General features: G+C 39.3%; 3 protein-coding genes across 5 annotated transcripts in view; 2 read left to right on the plus strand and 1 right to left on the minus strand.

Annotated features, from left to right (window-relative positions):
* Positions 1-9,490, plus strand: part of pi4kab (phosphatidylinositol 4-kinase, catalytic, alpha b) — a 46,392-nt gene extending 36,902 nt beyond the window's left edge. For both annotated transcript variants that reach the window (XM_049485813.1, XM_007241247.4), the window contains 15 exons: positions 353-520; positions 1,063-1,116; positions 1,970-2,090; positions 2,198-2,327; positions 2,909-2,979; positions 3,098-3,170; positions 3,433-3,503; positions 3,596-3,702; positions 4,699-4,803; positions 5,063-5,188; positions 5,303-5,423; positions 5,855-6,014; positions 6,099-6,188; positions 6,481-6,564; positions 7,257-9,490. In XM_049485813.1, the coding sequence (XP_049341770.1) occupies positions 353-520; positions 1,063-1,116; positions 1,970-2,090; positions 2,198-2,327; positions 2,909-2,979; positions 3,098-3,170; positions 3,433-3,503; positions 3,596-3,702; positions 4,699-4,803; positions 5,063-5,188; positions 5,303-5,423; positions 5,855-6,014; positions 6,099-6,188; positions 6,481-6,564; positions 7,257-7,308 (1,533 nt within the window). In that variant the 3' untranslated portion in view covers positions 7,309-9,490. The remainder of the gene's footprint in view (positions 1-352; positions 521-1,062; positions 1,117-1,969; positions 2,091-2,197; positions 2,328-2,908; positions 2,980-3,097; positions 3,171-3,432; positions 3,504-3,595; positions 3,703-4,698; positions 4,804-5,062; positions 5,189-5,302; positions 5,424-5,854; positions 6,015-6,098; positions 6,189-6,480; positions 6,565-7,256) is intronic.
* A 419-nt stretch (positions 9,491-9,909) lies between these two features.
* snap29 (synaptosome associated protein 29) lies at positions 9,910-15,307 on the plus strand. Its single transcript, XM_007241248.4, has 6 exons — positions 9,910-10,056; positions 11,874-12,149; positions 12,823-13,019; positions 13,346-13,431; positions 13,568-13,672; positions 13,771-15,307. The coding sequence occupies exons 2-6, from the start codon at positions 11,904-11,906 to the stop codon at positions 13,929-13,931; spliced, it is 795 nt and encodes a 264-aa protein (XP_007241310.2). The 5' UTR covers positions 9,910-10,056; positions 11,874-11,903; the 3' UTR covers positions 13,932-15,307.
* Positions 15,308-18,665: 3,358 nt separating this feature from the next.
* The window catches only part of si:dkey-178e17.3 (somatomedin-B and thrombospondin type-1 domain-containing protein), a 14,109-nt gene continuing 12,774 nt past the window's right edge, over positions 18,666-20,000 (minus strand). For both annotated transcript variants that reach the window (XM_022670538.2, XM_022670537.2), the window contains exons 4-5: positions 19,539-19,697; positions 18,666-18,896 (exon numbers count right to left, since the gene is read on the minus strand). In XM_022670538.2, the coding sequence (XP_022526259.2) occupies positions 18,791-18,896; positions 19,539-19,697 (265 nt within the window). In that variant the 3' untranslated portion in view covers positions 18,666-18,790. The remainder of the gene's footprint in view (positions 18,897-19,538; positions 19,698-20,000) is intronic.

Here is a 20,000-nt window from a genome sequence, read left to right on the forward strand (position 1 = left end):
TTTATTTTTACTCTGAAATACACTAAGGGTGACCCTCATTTACAATGAAGCCGAGCTTTTACAGTTTAAAAGGGATTGAAAACATTCTATAAGCAATTTAAAATAATAAGGAAAAAATTCTAATAAATAATAAATATATAAATTTAAAAATAAATACATTTAATCTAGATGTATAAAATGATGATGAGTGTAAGGGTAGGGGTAGATGGAATCTGCCGGTCTGTAAAGTCTCTTTATAACATCTGGATGATGATTTTCTCTGCAGCAGAGCAGAAAGCTGCTGTATAACGTCTTTAATCTCAGAATATTTCAGAATTCAGTTCACATTGATTAAATATTGTGTTTTTCACAGTTTCTGGTCACGTGGCACACTATTGATGCCGACTCTCCGGAGCTGAGCCACATCCTGTGCTGGGCTCCAGCAGATCCTCCCACAGGCCTGTCCTACTTCTCCAGCATGTACCCCCCCCACCCCCTCACCGCTCAGTACGCCGTGCGCGTCCTGTGCTCCTTTCCTCCGGTAAATAAGACTTTAATCAAATCTCTCACTTTAATATCACATATAAATACTATATAATATACCAGTCAACACATTCTTATTCAATTATTTATTACAATGTAACTAAATGTTGAAATCCTATGAAGGAACACATAATGAATCATGTAGTAACTTAAAAACAGTGTTAAACAAACCAAAAAATACTCTGTGAAGTATTTAGATACTCTTATCTGAGGAGCTGTTTGTTAACTTGTAGTTTCTGAGGCTGAAAACTCTGATAAACTCATCCTGTACAACAGAGGAAACTCTCGCTCTTCTATCCTTTCCTGGGGCGGTCCTGATGAGTGCCAGTTTCATCATTATAACGTCTTTGAGTAGCTTATATGGATTAAAACATTACTCAAATAGAGCTTATTCACTGTATACCAACTCTACATAGATGTTTTTAAATTTTATTTAGTTTGTTTATTTCTTATAGTTTATAGTTTATTATTTCTACCTGTTTTTATTTTTTATTGAGCAAATGAATCAATTTAACAGTTTCTTTCTCGTTCTTTTAACAGGATGCCATTCTGTTTTACATCCCGCAAATTGTTCAGGCCCTCCGCTATGACAAGGTACTGTGTGTGTGTGTGTGTGTGTGTGAGTGTGTGTGTGTGAGTGTGTGTGTGTGTGTGTGTGTGTGTGTGTGAGTGTGTGTGTGTGAGTGTGTGTGTGTGTGTGTGTGTGTGTGTGTGTGTGAGTGTGTGTGTGTGTGTGTGTGTGTGTGTGTGTGTGTGTGTGTGTGTGAGTGTGTGTGTGAGTGTGTGTGTGTGTGTGTGTGTGTGAGTGTGTGTGTGTGTGTGAGTGTGTGTGTGAGTGTGTGTGTGTGTGTGAGTGTGTGTGTGTGTGTGAGTGTGTGTGTGAGTGTGTGTGTGTGTGTGTGTGTGTGAGTGTGTGTGTGTGTGTGAGTGTGTGTGTGAGTGTGTGTGTGTGTGTGAGTGTGTGTGTGTGTGTGTGTGTGTGTGTGAGTGTGTGTGTGTGTGTGAGTGTGTGTGTGAGTGTGAGTGTGTGTGTGAGTGTGTGTGTGTGTGTGAGTGTGTGTGTGAGTGTGTGTGTGAGTGTGTGTGTGTGTGTGGGTGTGTGTGTGAGTGTGTGTGTGTGTGTGAGTGTGTGTGTGTGTGTGAGTGTGTGTGTGAGTGTGAGTGTGTGTGTGAGTGTGTGTGTGAGTGTGTGTGTGAGTGTGAGTGTGTGTGTGAGTGTGTGTGTGAGTGTGTGTGTGTGTGTGGGTGTGTGTGTGAGTGCACATGAGAAATCTGAATTTTAATTTAGTTCATGTTTTTATTTGAAGTTTGAGTTAAATGTCTGGAAATGAGTTTAGATCTGTGTTCGGTCCTGTGTCCTGTGTGCTGTGTTCTGTCCTGTGTCCTGTGTCCTGTGTTCTGTCCTGTGTCCTGTGTTCTGTCCTGTGTCCTGTGTCCTGTCCTGCAGATGGGGTACGTGCGGGAGTACATTCTCTGGGCGGCACAGAAATCTCAGCTTCTGGCTCATCAGTTTATCTGGAATATGAAGACCAATATCTACACAGACGAAGAGGGACATCAGAAAGATCGTAAATAACTTTATTAAATAACTTTTTGAAATGATTTTACTAAATGATTTTACTCTGTATGTAAATGAGGTGATTGCACATGCTCAGTGTGTTCCTGTTCTCGGTAGCTGATATCGGGGAGCTGCTGGAGCAGCTGGTGGAGGAGATCACGGGTTCCTGTTCTGGTCCTGCTAAAGATTTTTACCAGCGCGAGTTTGATTTCTTCAACAAGATCACCAACGTCTCTGCTATTATCAAGTACCAGCTTTATACCCCTCTTTATATTAAACTGACCCACCAGCAGCTTCTACTACCTAGAACAGGACCATAATCCAGCGCACTAGACTCTCACATGCTTCATCTTTACGATTTTTAATATATGGAGTTATATATTAAAATATATGGGTGGAAAATATTCTAATTACGGATTTATCAAAAATGTATGAAAAAAACATGCAGTATATTACCATTAGGAATATACACCATCTCACATTTATTAAACATAGTTTAAAACATTGTTTAAACTTATTTTGAACAACATTTCTTAACTATAATTTTGTAATGCAGAAGTTAACTGAAATGTAAATGTAACATTAACAGTTTTGCTGCTCACAGTAACGTAAATAAACTACTCACCTAAAACCAGAAATCAAACCACATAAGTAAAGTTACTAACGGCCAAAGATAATTGAATTGCTAAATTCCTAATAATTAACTTATTGATATGCAGGCCAGAAACATGAAAACCAATAGTATTAGAATTTCTTTGTGCTTTTATCCATTTTTACTGTCGTTTTTTCTGAAATAAAATCAGATCTCTCCGTTTCTTCCCTCTTTAGACCAATTCCTAAAGGTGATGAGAGGAAGAGGGCGTGTCTCAGAGCTCTGTCTGAAATCAAAGTTCAACCAGGTAAAGAGAGTCTTCTTCTTATCTGTTATTACTCTGTATTTTTACAGAATGTGACGTTATGTTCTTAATGAATAATTTAGGGCCTTTAAAGACTTTATTTTATATAATTTCTCCACAGGATGCTACTTACCGAGTAATCCAGAGGCCATAGTGATAGACATTGACTACAAGTCTGGAACCCCAATGCAGAGGTATCTGTTCATTATCACAATAAACCTTATCTTATACAGGTAAAGACTTTTATTCTGTTTTACAGAAACAGAAAATTCAACAATCTTTAACAGATTAATCAGTCGACACTGTGCCACTCACAGTAGAGATCATTTTCTTTAATAATATTTTGTCTCATTTGTTTGATTTGGTGTGTGTGTGTGTGTGTGTGTACTGGTATTCACTAAATGAATGTGTGTGTGTGTGTGTGTGTGTGTGTGTGTGTGTGTGTGTGTGTTCCAGTGCTGCTAAAGCTCCATATCTGGCCAAGTTTAAGGTGAAGCGCTGTGGAGTCAGTGAGCTGGAGAAAGAAGGTAGAAAAGATCTTTAATATAAAGAATAAATATTAATATATAAATATAGAGTTTTATAAGAGTTTTAATAGAGTTTTATCTGTGTGCTGTAGGTCTGCTGTGCAGATCAGACTCGCTGGAGGAAGGCCGCAGTGAGGAAGAGGCTCAGAGGATTTGCTGGCAGGCGGCCATCTTTAAAGTAGGAGACGACTGTCGTCAGGTAATTTATTCATAATTTAATTCCTTTATTCTTCTTTCTGAAGTTATTTGGGTTTCCCTCACCTCCTCTCTCTCTCTCTCTCTCTCTCTGTCCTCCTCTCTCTCTCTCTGTCCTCTCTCTCTCTCTCTCTGTCCTCCTCTCTCTCTCTCTGTCCTCCTCTCTCTCTCTCTCTCTCTGTCCTCCTCTCTCTCTCTCTGTCCTCCTCTCTCTCTCTGTGTCCTCCTCTCTCTCTCTCTGTCCTCTCTCTCTCTCTCTCTCTGTCCTCCTCTCTCTCTCTCTGTCCTCCTCTCTCTCTCTGTGTCCTCCTCTCTCTCTCTCTCTCTCTGTCCTCCTCTCTCTCTCTCTGTCCTCTCTCTCTCTCTCTCTCTGTCCTCCTCTCTCTCTCTGTGTCCTCCTCTCTCTCTCTGTGTCCTCCTCTCTCTCTCTGTCCTCTCTCTCTCTCTGTCCTCCTCTCTCTCTCTCTGTCCTCCTCTCTCTCTCTGTGTCCTCCTCTCTCTCTCTGTGTCCTCCTCTCTCTCTCTCTGTCCTCTCTCTCTCTCTGTCCTCCTCTCTCTCTCTGTGTCCTCCTCTCTCTCTCTCTGTCCTCTCTCTCTCTGTCCTCCTCTCTCTGTCCGCCTCTCTCTCTTTGTCCTCCTCTCTCTGTGTCCTCTCTCTCTCTCTCTGTCCTCTCTCTCTCTGTGTCCTCTCTCTCTCTCTCTGTCCTCTCTCTCTCTTTCTCTGTGTCCTCTCTCTCTCTCTCCCTCTGTGTCCTCTCTCTCGCTCTCTGTCCTCTCTCTCTCTTTCTCTGTGTCCTCTCTCTCTCTCTCCCTCTGTGTCCTCTCTCTCGCTCTCTGTCCTCTCTCTCTCTTTCTCTGTGTCCTCTCTCTCTCTCTCTCTCTTTCTCTCTCTCTGTGTCCTCTCTCCTCTCTCTTTCTCTGTGTCCTCTCTCCTCTCTCTCTCTCTGTGTCCTCTCTCCTCTCTCTCTCTCTCTGTCCTCCTCTTTCCTGGTCTCTGTAGGACATGTTGGCCTTGCAGATAATCGGTCTGTTTAAAAACATCTTTCAGCTGGTGGGATTGGATTTATTCGTCTTTCCGTACAGAGTTGTTGCTACAGCACCAGGAGTGAGTGTTTATTTTTTTTCCTAATCAACCCAGTCTTGTATTTAATGAAAATTAAAATATCACACTACTAAATAAGCTGCTTTATCCACTTTTACACCTGTTGGTTCACCTGTTCTTTTATATCTATAGGCTCCAAAAGTACATGGGGGAGCTATCCATGAACAAGTCAAAATATTTGGGCTAATAATTAGTATATTCTGTTAGTGTGAGACTGTGGGCTTCTCATGTTCTCTGGTCCGGTTTGTGTCGGGTTCTGCAGTGCGGGGTGATCGAGTGTATTCCTGACTGTAAGTCGAGGGATCAGCTGGGCCGTCAGACGGACTTCGGCATGTATGATTATTTCAGGAATCAGTACGGAGACGAGTCCACGCTGGCCTTCCAGAAGGTGATGCCTGATCTACACTCTGTTCTTTAGGGATGTTTTGCCGTTTTGTTTTGTTTATAAAGAGAATAATGTGTGTGTGTGTGTGTGTGTGTGTGTGTGTGTATGATGTAACAGGCACGGTACAACTTTATCCGAAGTATGGCAGCATACAGCCTCCTGCTTTTCCTGCTCCAGATTAAAGACCGACACAATGGAAACATCATGCTGGACAGTCAGGGGCACATCATTCACATCGGTCAGAATCAACATCTTACCTGATATTTACTTTAAACAGAAATACAACCCAAATTCCTCTCCTCTCCACTTAGTGCAGCTAAATATACCACACTATATTCACCAAAACTATTATATCACACTATATTCACCAAAACTATTATATCACACTATATTCACCAAAACTATTATATCACACTATATTCACCAAAATTATTCACTCACCCGTACAAATCACCGATCTCAGGTGTTCCTGAATCTCCTCCGTCTCCACAGGTGTTTAATAAAATCAGCAGCTCCTCCTGCAGCTTCTACAAACACTAGTGAAAGAATAGGATGCAGCACCTGTGCAACAAGTCCAGTCATAAAATTTAAATGCTAAATATTCCACAGCCAACTGTCTGTGATCATCCTGACCGTGTGTGTGTGTGCGTGCGTGCGTGTGTTCTCCAGACTTTGGCTTCATGTTTGAGAGTTCTCCTGGAGGAAACCTGGGCTGGGAGCCGGACATTAAGCTGACTGATGAGATGGTGATGATCATGGGAGGAAAGATGGAAGCCACACCCTTCAAATGGTTTATGGAGATGTGTGTGCGGGGCTACCTGGCCGTCAGGTGAGAGATGTACACGCTGTGTTTACTTGTTTGCTTGTTTATAATGAGTGAATTTGTGCTGAAACGCTGTGTGTTTCTCTACAGGCCGTATATGGATGCTGTGGTCTCCTTGGTGACGCTCATGTTAGACACCGGTCTTCCGTGTTTCCGTGGTCAAACCATCAAACTGCTGAAGTAAATTAATCTACTGCACATAAACAACAACTTAGTGTATTTGTGTTTAAGGAAAAGTCGTTTGTGAGGGGGCTCCGGTTGGTGTAGTGGATAAATGCACTGTCAGACCTGAGGGTCACTGTTCCAGTGCAGAATCCAGCTGCCAGACATCAGCAGCCGGGGAAAAAAGAGGTGGAGTCTGAGGAGGCAGAGGGGAAGTTCATATGACTGGAGATTGTGTAATTGGAGAAAAGAGGGTAAAATCAGAAATTAATTATTAAAGAAACCCATGTTTGTGTGTGTTTGCTTACAGGCAGCGATTTAACCCCAGCATGAGTGAGAAGGAAGCAGCGGCCTTCATGATTAAAGTCATCCAGAACTGCTTTCTCAGCAGCAGGTCGGTCTCACACAGGTTTTTTTTTACACTTAAAGTTAGTTAAGAAGGTCGTTTAGTTTGAAAGTTGGTTTGGTTTGGTTTGATTTGGTTTCACACATGGAAAACGGAAATTCATGTGATGATGTCTCTGCTAATTGTTTGATTACAGTGAGACAGGACGCAGACTTTTGTTTTTATTTATTGCGTAAATCTTCAGCAGTCGCATCAGAAAATGGAGTTCAGTGTGAAAACTTCTTATCACTGAGGAGCAGCAGAGACAGTGTTAGTTAATAGCTGTAATAATTATCTGCATAATATATCAGGTTAAACTGCACTTAAACAGCCGTTCAGCTTAAACAAGATCAAAGCTAAATCACATTCCCACCACAAACAAACTGTTTAGAACCGGACCAAGACTACCTCCTCTCACGGGTCTCGGTTCGACTGTATTGATCCACACCGGAGTGGTATTCTTTTTAAAATAAACTTTATTAAACATTTTCAAAGCACATTACAGAGTCATCACAAAACTGTGAGCGCCATTACTGTTTTCACACCTGTCAAAACGAACCACATCAAGAGGGAGCAAACTAACCCGTCTGATTTAATGGAGTTGTGCTACTCTCTCTCACAAGAACTGAACCTGAAAATGAGAAGAATGATGTACAGCAGTACAAACACAGTATAATGTGTTTTATTCTTGTTTTTTTTAGGAGTAAAACCTATGATATGATCCAGTATTACCAGAACCAAATCCCGTACTGAGCTGACAGCCGACAGTACAGTTACAGCTGGACCCTTACTAAAATCTCATGTATGTTTTATGGAAGAACTGTTACATCTGTGTGTGTGTGTGTGTGTGTGTGTGCGCACATAGAGTGTTAATGCACAGTGTTAAATAGGGGTGGGACAAAATATCAAAATCAATATATTCTATTGTTTTGTTTGCGATACATTATTCATCAAATATGTTTTTTTTTTTATTTATTGAAACAGGCGCTCTAAACCCCCTAAGCCCCGCCCTCAATTAGAGGAGTTACTAAAGTTACTGCTTCATTCCACATGGTGGCGCTATAATCTAATGAATAGGGTTAACAAAACCTTCAGTGAAGAATATCGGTTGCTAAATTGTGTAAAACTGAACCAATAAATCTATAATTCCTGGTATTTGATTATTTAGGAGTATTTTATTCTCTTCAGAAACACAGACGATGTGAAAGATCATAGAATTGTGTTGTGATTTATCGACTATCACAGAATCACAGTATCGTGATCTTATCGTTATTGTGGGCAGTGTATCGTGATATTGTATCGTGAGATGCCCTGTGATCCCACCCCTAGTTTTAACATGTTTGCCTCCCTTGTTGTGGAATTTTGATTGCCTGTTTGTTCAGTACTCTCTGCACTTTATACGCCTGTAATGCACTTGCAAGTTTTTAATCTTTTATTGAGTTCTTCAAATGAATATCCATATATGAACCATTTCTCCCTTTCAGATATTCTTTTTTTTTTTTCATTTTGACAACTTTTTACATAAAAAAAATAAAATGTGCCTCATGTAGACTTGTAGAGAGAAATGGTTAAAATGGTTATTGGTTGAAACCGCGCTGCCCTGCTGATGTACTGTTAACTGCATGGCTTCAGTGTGTGAGAAAAACAGCGCAGTAAAGGGCAGCACTTTATTCTACAGTATGGTAAGTGACTAGTATGTAATATGTAAATAAGTTAAAGGTAACAATACTAGTGATTTTACGGTACTTTAGTAAGGCAGTGGTAACTACTAGTAAAACTACCAGCTGCCAGGTTTTAGGACACATGCTTCATACACGTTAAATATTCAAATTCACTAGTATATACTGTATCTACATTCTGAATAAGACAATAAGAGAACAGTTACTATTTAATCTGTTATCAAACCCCAAAACCAGCACAGCTCCATTTATCTGTTATCAAACATGAGCCATTAATTCAGCTCGGAAAAGTTAGCATTGCCCGTTAGCTAATGGGCTAATCGGTCATTTTTTGACTTAAAAAACGCCAGTGCAGAAAATATATAAGAAGAGATTTGTGCTAAAATATAATATGTAAAATATAAAATATAATAATAATAAAAGTGATGAAAATGATTAAGAAATATTAATTAATCACAGAGCATCAGTTGCCAGTACTAGTAGTTACCATTGCGTTGCTTCTTACTATTTACCTATTAAATAGTAATTACTCACATACTGTGAAATAAAGTGCTACCCACTGAAGTTTATTATGCCTCAACATTACAGACTTATCAAGAGTTTGTAGCTTTCATCTCTTTAAAGTCTCAAAACATACGATTGATCACTGAATGCTGTTTTCTGTGCACTTGCTATGATGACACCTGGCATTTGAGTCTTGCTGTAAGAAATCCCAGTTTCTTGCTTCTCTTTCGAGATTGAAATTGCTTTTTCTAAAATACGAGCACTAAATATAATTAATAAGAGATTTACATTAATTTAAATATAAAAATATGTACATTGATATGTCTATAAAATACTGTGCATCATATCTGACTGATGGCTTTGTAACTTGCTAACTGCACTAAGTTTGTGTTCAGTTGTGAACCATTGTTCACCAAGACTGAAGGTCTTTAAATCAGTGATTAATAAAATCATATAAATTTTTTTAAGGTTTTAGAAATACTCCATCCTGCCCTGCTGGGTGAGAATTACAGACTATTTCAGCCTGTGAAAATTTGTTAGATACACACCAATCAGAACCAGATCAGCCCGAGGTCCTATTTAACCAATCACAGCTTGTTTACAGTATGTGCCTCAGTGTTGAACAGATTGTGAAGTGATTTTAATATTTGTACACTCGTTTACATGTTTGTCATTTTTCTGAATCTTTTCTATCCTGCACTGTTTTTGGATGGATACAGCCTGAGATGTTTAAATAAATTATTATATGGAAACAGACTGTGTGTTTTCTCTACATTACACTGCGTCTGAAATGATGACGTGATATAATAATTATTTCCATACACCTTCACTGCAAAGAACGGGTCTCTCTCAGGAGCTCCGTGAACTCCAGCACTGTGGTACCGTGAAATTTCAGAGCTTCAGAGTTCATCACTACACACCTCTCAACTTCTAACTTTTAATATGTTTAGTGATACATGTGGAAATACTGAAGGTGGCAGCAATGCATCAAATTAAATACCAGCTGTCATAAAACATCATATAATTAAAATAGACTTTTATTATTATTATTATTATTATTATTATTATTATTATTATTATTATTATTATTATTATTATTATTATCATCACAGTACCCGAGCGTTTGTGGCGCGGGTGTGACGTCATTACGGCGAGTCAGAAAGAGGAAGTTTAGGGTCACCTGATCCTCCTGGGAACACAGCGGGATACAGCACCCCTCAGTGAGCGGGACAGCGCAGTGGGGGCGCGCCGAACTCCGTTACACCCGCAGCAGCAGCAGCATCGCTGAGTTACAGGAGGACATTATTCTGTTATATCGGTGAGTTTTTTAAATTTAGTTTAGTTTATTCGGTGTAACTTCAGTAACCTAACATAGCCTCGCTAACAGGGTTAGCATAGCAAGCTAACAGCTGTTATTTAAACCCACAGATATTCAGCTGTTGGATTACTGTTGTCTGGAATTGATCGTTTTTGTGATTTATTTATATTAACATGGATAAATAATCATATTGTAACTACCTGCCTGTCACTGAACATGCGGTTAATTTACTAGAACCCGTCATCATCTACAGTATCTACATTAGATTAGATTAGGGAGCGTTAGCGGAGTTAACTCAGCGGTGCTAAGCTAATGCTAACGCTAATTTGCCAGAGAAGAGCTATTAATAGCTGATATCTAACCGCGGCTTTTAGCTGTTTTCATTTCATGACAGCACTTTTAATGTGTTTCAAGCTACACATTAACTGAGTCAGCAGAATATAATCGCTGTTTTTATTTTCCGGCGGTAAGAAAAGTTACTTAATGTTATAATAAGCGAACAGACACGAGGCTAAGCTGTTAGCTAACGCTAGCTAACGTTACATTCCGTGTAATTCACGTGATTATTATTAACTAAATTACACGTTTTACTAAGATGTTCTAGTTAATGAGGCTTTATTAAACTAGCTAAAAATCCAGTATATAACGCTATCTATAATAAGCAGCTGATATTATATTTAACTGATAAATTTAGTCTTTATTAAAGGATTTGTGACAGAAGGCCAGATGCTTAATTATTCCATAAAGTACACTGTGTGTGTAATCTATGAATCATCAACATTATTTGTGATTAGCTTACATCATACTGGTGTTATAAAAAACATGCATCAGAATCCAAGATTGGTGTGCTTGTTTTATTTAAGTTTTGTCCTTTGAAAATGTACAACTCATCAACTTCTAACCAGTGACTAACCAGTAAACTGAGGCATATTTTGAGTTGATCACAACACTAGACTAACTATCTAACGGGACATTTAGAGGAGAACAATCAGCTAGAATTGATTAATGTTGTGTTGGTGTGCCAACTGTAATGATTATCCACCATAGCTTTATTCATTTTTTCTTTATGATGCAACAACAGATTTTTCACGAAACAGGATGTTTTAAAACCTGTATACAGTGCTGACATCGCCAACTACACCCTGCAGAGGAAGGAAGCTGGTTTATCCTGTCTTCAGTCCCAGTCCTGTTAAATAATGTCTGTTCAAAATAAATGTTTTACATCTTCTCCTGTTGGACAGGCTTTGGGTTTATGGCAGGGGTTCTTAACCTTTTTAATGAACGGAAGTATTTTGGAAATATTTCACAAATCTTTGCAACACGACTGGGTGCTTATTTTCAATGATGAAAGACCAGTCTTCTGTCAGTTTGTATGGGAAGAGACAAACTGATAAAATCTGATAAAAATATATATTCTAGACATATAGACATTTTTGCACATCATCTCTTACATTACTGCTTCCAATTCTACATTCTAAACAGAACTACATTTTTAAACAAATTTGGATGTGCAAGCCCACAGCCTACATTAATGTATCTGAATCAGTTTGTGCTAAGATGTATAAAGTATAGAGTGTCTAATGAGTGGGTCTGATTCAGTTAAAGGAAAACTCTTTATAATGTCTAGATATGATTGTCTGTACATTTTGCAGAGAAACAGCCCTTAAGTAGAATCACCCTCACGACCCCTGTGAACTGTTTCAGAACGGAGGGTTAAGGTTATCTGCTTTGTGGGTGACGCTGTTTACAGGGTAACTGATGTGAAAGAACATGTTATTAGTGTGCAGCCGAGGAAAACTTTTTTTTTTCTTGCACAGTCGCTTACAGAACACCGCTGTGGTCGGAGGATGGCGGCGTATCCTAAATCCCACAATCCATTTGCCGATGATGATGAAGAGGAACCAGCAGGGCCGAGGAGGGGCTTTAATTTTGACGATGAGGAAGAAGAGGAGAGTAAGCTGAGTCCTGCGGAGAGGCGGCAGCGGCAGCTGGAGCAGCAGGTCATGCAAACGGCGAAGTCGGCGGTGGACAGTAGCTATCGCTCTCTCGGCCTCATCTATGAATCAGAAAAGATTGGGACAGAGACAGCAGAGGTGAGATGTTCTTAAACCTCGGGGGTCTAAGGGAATTTTTTCAATTCTCATGTAACGCAGAGCAAATTTGGAGAGATAATCTGAAAAGTATTTTTTTTTTATTTTTTCTGCGTATATCTTGTGAAGATTCACCAAGTGAAAAAAGCACACACACACACATCCTGGCTATTTGCATTATTCCTGCTTAGTAAATCATGTGACACAGGTTTAGAAATATTTAAAACAGTGTTTGGCCTTAATCTGCTTGTATACAGTATTTTTGATTGTTTTAGCAGAATCTGTAACAGAATCATCTAATACTTGCATTTATTAGTGCAAAACTTGTTGATGTGATTCGCACTAGTATATTGCTGGTATTTACACTTATTCACACCAAGAGTATATAGAATAAAACTTTTATAAACAATTAATACAGATACAGTGGTATGAAACGTTTTTAATGATTTTTCTTTATAAATCATTGGTTGTTCGGATCAGCAATTTTGTTGGATGGAATCAAAGGGGCAGATTCTTCTGATTCAGGAAGTGTTTTAAGTATATTTCTGTTATTTGAGTTGGACCTGCTGTAGGAGCACAGGCAGGGCTCATTGTTGGAGGTCTTGCCTCAGAAGTGTTTTATGGCTCGTCACGTTTTTTTTTTTTTTTTTTAATCACGCCGTCTCTCTGTTCTCAGGAGTTGATTCGTCAAGGTGAGGTATTAAAGAGGACGGAAAGAATGGTGGATAATATGGAGCAGGACATGAGGACTAGTCAGAGACACATAAACTCCATTAAGAGCGTTTGGGGGGGGCTGGTTAATTATTTCAAAGGGAAGCCAGAGCAGAAGCCTCCTCAAAAAGAGCCGCCCGCAGCCTACGAGGCCAACAGCAGGTAATACTGCACTCCTTCACACACACAGTAATGACCATTTATAGTTCTTTCATTGCTTCTAGTTACTTTTCAGTACTCTTCAGTACTCTTTATTAAGTGCGTTGAGTTGTTTCAGACGGTTTGGTTTAAAGCGTGGTGATGATGTATCGCTCTTGGTAAACTAAACTATTGTGACCTCAGTTAAAACACTGCCCAGTTTTAAAATGTAAAAATGTATAAAATATTTAATAATCGTTGGACTGTTACTGGTAGAATTAAAACAATAATTTTCTTTATCCGAACAGAAACTTTCAGTAACGAGCTGTAATATAACTCTAATCTCACAGGTTACAGAACGCTCTGACCGACAGTAAAGAACAGGGGGATAAATATGAGGCCAGCCACCCCAACCTGAGGAAACTGGACACGTCTGGTAAAAAAAAACTACTCACTGATTCCTTGAATTAAATTTCTCTCAGTCAGTACATGTTCATCTTTAAACGAGTAAAAAGAGAATAAACTGTATCAGCTGTACATTAAAGGTTTTCCTGTTAAATTTGTTGAACTAGGGTTTGGAGCGTCGGCTTCGTTTGATAATGAGGCTTCAGATCAGAACGGATACCCGAAAAATAAACACCTGAGAGCTGCTCACCAGCATCTGGACTCTAACTTAGGTGAGACACATGAATAATTAGTGATTAAAAGGGAAATATACATTATTTGAGAGCGTGCGAGAGCGCAGGCGGACTAACCCTGGTCTGTATCTGTACAGATGAGATGTCTCTGGGTCTGGGTCGGCTGAAGAACCTGGGTCTCGGGCTTCAGTCTGAGATCGATGATCAGGATGTTTCTCTGGATTCTCTGCTGAATAAAGTCGACTCGATGGACGGAAAGATCAGCTCCACCAACCGGCAGCTGAAGAACCTGAAATGATCTGAGAGACGATCGTCGCGAGTAAACGCTTATTCAGAAACGCAGCACTGGGTGTTATTTGATCAGTGGGCAGTGCAGGACTTATTCTTCAAGTTTTACTGTTCTCCCATTTTTTTATATATATTTTATATATTATATGCATCCTGTGCGGCGGGTAAAATCTAGAACATGCATCTTTATTTTGTTCCCCTTTCATTTCTTAAGGGTTCAGCCATATAAAAATCATCTTTACCATGAAACAAGTTGGAATCGTAAAGATTCAAGACTGTGATTCTGTGATCCTCAATATTTCACAAGATAATTCTCTGATATTTCACAGCATCTGTGTTACTGAAGATGTTAAATACTCCTAAATAATTAAATACCAGAAATAATTATGGATTTAATTGGTTATACATCATTTCACTGCACAGGTTTATTAACTCTATTCTTTTGATTATAGCGCCACCAAATGGTGTAATGAAGCAGTAAAACACTATAATATATCACAGGATCGATATTTTGAGGAGGACAATAAAAATAACACAAGGGGGCGCTATAAACAAGGAGAGTTTATTTGTGTTTTTACTTTGCATTACAGATCAGACATTTCACATGTGCTTTTGTTATTTGTTTGTTAGAAACTTTTAAAAAAGGAAAGTATAGAAAAAAAAGACTAATTGAAAAATAATCTGGATTTAATGGCTGATGGGTTTCGCCTTAATTATCATTTTTTGGTTTGTTTCATTTCACAAGATCATTTAATATTTGTTTTACAGTTCTTACACTGAACACTTTGACACTCTGATGCCTTTTATTATGTAAACCTTAAATCTGGTGACTTTGATTGGATGGGGATTTTGTTTGAGTCAGGTCTTTATTTAATTCTCTTGTTTTTCGTTTATATTATAGAACATTAGATTGATGATGATCTGAAAAAGTGCTTTATGTTGGTTATAAAACAATGAACTCCAGAATCGGGAACTTCCACATCACTCTGTGTGTTAACTCTAAACTATGTTATATCTGTATTATTATATTATGAATATTGAATTTTATATTGTTCATTTTTCAAATACGTGAAGCTACTCTTCCACCAGAGGAGAAGGTTTGATTCTGTTATTTACAAGCAAATTCTTTACATATTGTTAATATAAATTGAATAAATGTGACATTTTGTGCCATTAGTTTCACAACAGAAGTAAATCAGCTGCTGGTTCAGATTGAAACAGTAGAGGCAGCGTGACTCCGGCTCAACTGATGATCTGAAATCTCTGTTTTTACTGAAGGAACTGCAGACTAATGTTCCACCACTTAAAACAGATCTGCCTCTGTATAAAACTGAATGTGATTATATAAAATGTATTATGTGAAGAAGAAAATAAAATGAAACATTATTAGTGTGTTCTGTTTACATTTATTTAAGGTGTAATATAGAAGGTGAATAAGTGGATATAAAAAGACTTTAAAAATGGAAGCGAGTTCATCGTCCGAATGCAGAGTCTTTCTCTGAAATCAGGCTGATATTTACAGAGAAGAGATTTTCCATAAAATGATTTTATCTCTGGGGAAAATAACACTGGTAACATTAGCAGAGATTTATAAAGTAAAGAGAGTTTCAGACTTGAGTTAAAGTAAAAGTGCTCTATCAAAAAGTTGTAGAAGTTCTTTAAGCTCCACACGTAGAAACAAAGTGTTCACCGTTTATTTTAAAAACTGGAAGAACTTCAGGAAGTTTATTCTGTAATGTACTTTTTCTCCTTTCTGTTCTATTGAGAAAAGTATTATTATTATTACTCCAGTTCAGTCGGGTTTGATGTTTCTGATCATGATCAGCTGATTTAAATCACACCACAGATTTTCAGTAATATTCAGGTTTAATATTTCTTATTTTCTCACATTAGTTTCTGTGCAGTAAATGATTTCAGTGATGATGTTTCTCAGGTTTATCTCAGTGGCGGTTCAGTCGGCTGGTGATTATCATTCTTTCTCAGAGAGCTCATCAGCCTGCAGTTCCAGCTGTTCCTCTCAGTGACAGCAGCTCTTTACACCTGAGGAATGTGTTACCTGAGGGAGGCCACGCCCCTTCCTTTTCTTACCAAGTGTTTTTCTTAAAAAAATAACTATTTGGGTTTGTGTTACATGTTTAAAAGTGCATTTCTCCGTTTGTTTAGTAGCCTCAAACTACAGAGCTGAACCAGGGTTACGGGATCAATCCAAATATCAATATTATCGAAACCAATGATGATAATTGATCACCATCATTACACCAGCTCGACTCAGCAGCCTGTGCTGAACAGATCATATAATGCATTTTACCTGTTTCTACTGAACTGCTGCCAATTAAACCATTTCTGTACCAAAGATCTTTGAGTGTGTCTAGTACTGAACTCTCACCAAGAGGTTCACTACCAATAATAAACCAATAATAATCCTCCGAGAGCCTCTTTAAAGGTGGAGGAAACAGGTCTCAGTGTCTAATCAGGCCACACCTCTAATCCTTTACTTATCAGTTTGAGACTTTATGTAGTTTTGATGTATTTTTTTATTTCGTTTACCAACATTCTTTTGTTTTAGAGATTTATCCTAAAAAAACTACTGAATTCAACTGGATTCTATTCCAGGATCTTATTACTGTATTACTGTCTGTCTGAAAGATCTGCTGAGAATTTCAAGAATGTCTTAAAGTACATGTTTAGAGATGGATGTATACAGGAGTGTGTGGCTGTAATGATGTGTGGGTGTACACACACACACACACACACAAAGCTTTGAACTATAATAAGCAGATGTAGCTGGTGGTAAATATCTGGTTGGGTCAGCTGTCGCCGGCTCCTAATAGCAGTACAGAGAGAAAAGCTTTAAGTACTTTTCTCTGCTGGATTCATCTGCAGACGCTCAAAACAACCTGAAAACACTGAGGAATTTAAGACATTTATTAGGTGAAAAGAATAACAAACAGAGAGGAAACAGAAAAGAGGTAAAAACCTGTTTAAATAGCAACAGAATAAGAACATGGTACGTGTGCACAAAAAGAAAAGAGATAAATATAAATAGCTTAATGTTTCTGCATATTTAATATAATAAACTGGGGGCTCTGCATTAAAACAAGCTAATAAACATTGATTACTTATAATAAATAAAATATTGTGGGGCAGACTGCAGATCACAAACATCATGAATAATCAACATCACAATAACAGAATGTAATAAATCACAGTGCGGAGTGGGGCTGTGAGACGAGAGTAAAGCTCAATACTGAAATACAGAAACATCCGTTTACTGGAGTTTAAAGGTGAAGCTGAGGATCTCAGAGCATCAGAACTGCAGACTACGTTTGTATAAAGATTAATAAAGAGCTACAAAAGGCACTAAATACAAACATTTGAGATTTTACTGTTTAAGATGTTCACAGTATAATTATCTTATAAAACCATCAGCGTTTCATGATTGTGTTAAGAAACGTTTAAAAGCACAAGAATGTGGTGAAAAATGTTATGAAAAATATCAGACTTTGGCACAGATCGTGTTATTTTTAGTGCAGCAGACGACTTTTAATAAATCTCTTTCTTTAAAAAGACAAAAAAAACTAAATACAGCTTTTTAAATGTTTCTATAAAAACTTTAGATATTTAATGTTTTAAAAAATATTCTCAGCTTTAAAACGTTTTTAAAAGGTTCCAGAAAGGTCAGCCTGAAAGTTACAGAAATAATGTTCCAGGAACTTTCCTAAAACGTGCGATAAATTATTAAAAGTGAGAGGGTGAGGAGTGAGAGGGTGAGGAGTGAGAGGGTGAGGAGTGAGAGGGTGAGGAGTAAGAGGGTGAGGAGTGAGGGGGTGAGGAGTAAGAGGGTGAGGAGGGAGAGGGTGAGGAGGGAGAGGGTGAGAGGGTGAGGAGCGAGAGGGTAAGGAGTGAGAGGGTGAGGAGTGAGAGGGTGAGGAGTGAGAGGGTGAGGAGTGAGAGGGTGAGGAGTGAGGGGGTGAGGAGTAAGACGGTGAGGAGTGAGGGGGTGAGGAGTGAGGGGGTGAGGAGTGAGGGGGTGAGGAGTAAGAGGGTGAGGAGTAAGAGGGTGAGGAGTGAGAGGGTGAGGAGTGAGAGGGTGAGGAGTAAGAGGGTGAGGAGTGAGGGGGTGAGGAGTGAGGGGGTGAGGAGTGAGAGGGTGAGGAGTAAGACGGTGAGGAGTGAGAGGGTGAGGAGTGAGAGGGTGAGGAGTAAGACGGTGAGGAGTGAGGGGGTGAGGAGTAAGAGGGTGAGGAGTGAGGGGGTGAGGAGTGAGGGGGTGAGGAGTGAGGGGGTGAGAGGGTGAGGAGTGAGAGGGTGAGGAGTGAGAGGGTGAGGAGTGAGAGGGTGAGGAGCGAGAGGGTGAGGAGTGAGAGGGTGAGGAGTGAGGGGGTGAGGAGTGAGAGGGTGAGGAGTGAGAGGGTGAGGAGCGAGAGGGTGAGGAGTGAGGGGGTGAGAGGGTGAGGAGTGAGAGGGTGAGGAGTGAGAGGGTGAGGAGTGAGGGGGTGAGGAGTGAGAGGGTGAGGAGTGAGAGGGTGAGAGGGTGAGGAGTGAGGGGGTGAGGAGTGAGGGGGTGAGGAGTGAGAGGGTGAGGAGTGAGAGGGTGAGGAGTGAGAGGGTGAGGAGTGAGAGGGTGAGGAGTGAGGGGGTGAGGAGTGAGGGGGTGAGGAGTGAGAGGGTGAGGAGTGAGGTGTGGAGATAGACAGTAAAGATCTGGAGTTAAGAGGAAATGATGCTGTAATTGATTTTACAGGTTATAAAATGTGATTGTTGTGCTGAAAATAATATTTGTGTTTAAATTCACATCAGAGTATTATATTTTCCCCCTCAGATCTCAGATCAGCAGATTGTGGTTTTTAGGTGGATCTGAATCAGGTTTTAGATGAAGAGCAGAGAGTGAGCAGGACAGTAGCAGCTCTCGCTCCAGGACTCTCTGATCCAGGACCCCGAACATCCCGGCGCTGAAGCCGCCGCCCAGAAAGTCCTACAGGGGAAATTATAAACAAAAACTCCTTAAATATGAGAATTATTTCATACACTAAAATTAGAACAATAAAAATAATCAGATAAATATATAAACACACACACACACACACACACACACACACACACACACACATACACACATACACACACACACACACACACACACACACAGGTTATTAATTATTTCAGCTTCAGTGAGAAAACAGGAAGAACTGTAGTCCTTCTGTTTCCTGTAAACTTTATTATCCTACATTCACCGATCTTCACCCAGTTAAATGTCCTTAATTATTATTAAATTATTAATTTGAATTCAATATTCATTATTAATAAGAGTTGATAAGAGTTGATTGTATATTTGCAGCACTATTTATAACATCATTTAGGTGAATGTTACACCTACTGTTAGAGCTAATACATGTAAATTAGCGGATTTGTAGTTTTTAAACCCATGAACTATTCTCAGCTCGTCTCATATTCAGGTTTTTTTTTATAATCCTTTTGTCTGAATTGTGTGAAAGCTGTTCTTTAGCTATTAAAGCTTTCCTACAGTAAATATACAGCTAATTTAATAAATATACAGTAAATACAGTACATATAAAATAAATATACAATACTCTTCATGTGTGTTTATGAATTGTACCTGATGCTCTGTAAGCCGTCTCCCCGGCAGCGGTTATCAGCAGCCATGGCGTCGCTCTGACACTCGACACACACCGAGCGCTCTCGCGCCATCTGAGAGCTCCACACCTTCATCCTGCACGCCGCACTCACCTGCTTCACTCGCATGTTCACACAGTAACTACAGAGAGGGAGAGAGAGAGAGAGAGAGAGAGAGAGAGAGAGAGAGAGAGAGAGAGAGAGAGAGAGAGAGAGAGAGAAAGAGAGGAAAGGCCACCCAGGCTGAATTTAATTAACTCATGTTTTGCTGTTTCTCCCTCAGAGTCTGTTTTCTCTCCCTCCATCATTCTGTTACTCAACACGTCTGTTATAATGTCTACATTTCTTATTGTTTAGTGTTTGTGTGTGAGTGTGTGTGTATGTGTGTGTGTGTGTATGTGTGTGTGTGTGTATGTGTTATTATGGGATGTTTTAAAGGCTTGAG

This window comes from Astyanax mexicanus, chromosome 12 (genome assembly GCF_023375975.1).
Source record: "Astyanax mexicanus isolate ESR-SI-001 chromosome 12, AstMex3_surface, whole genome shotgun sequence".
NCBI classification, from domain to species: domain Eukaryota; kingdom Metazoa; phylum Chordata; class Actinopteri; order Characiformes; family Acestrorhamphidae; genus Astyanax; species Astyanax mexicanus.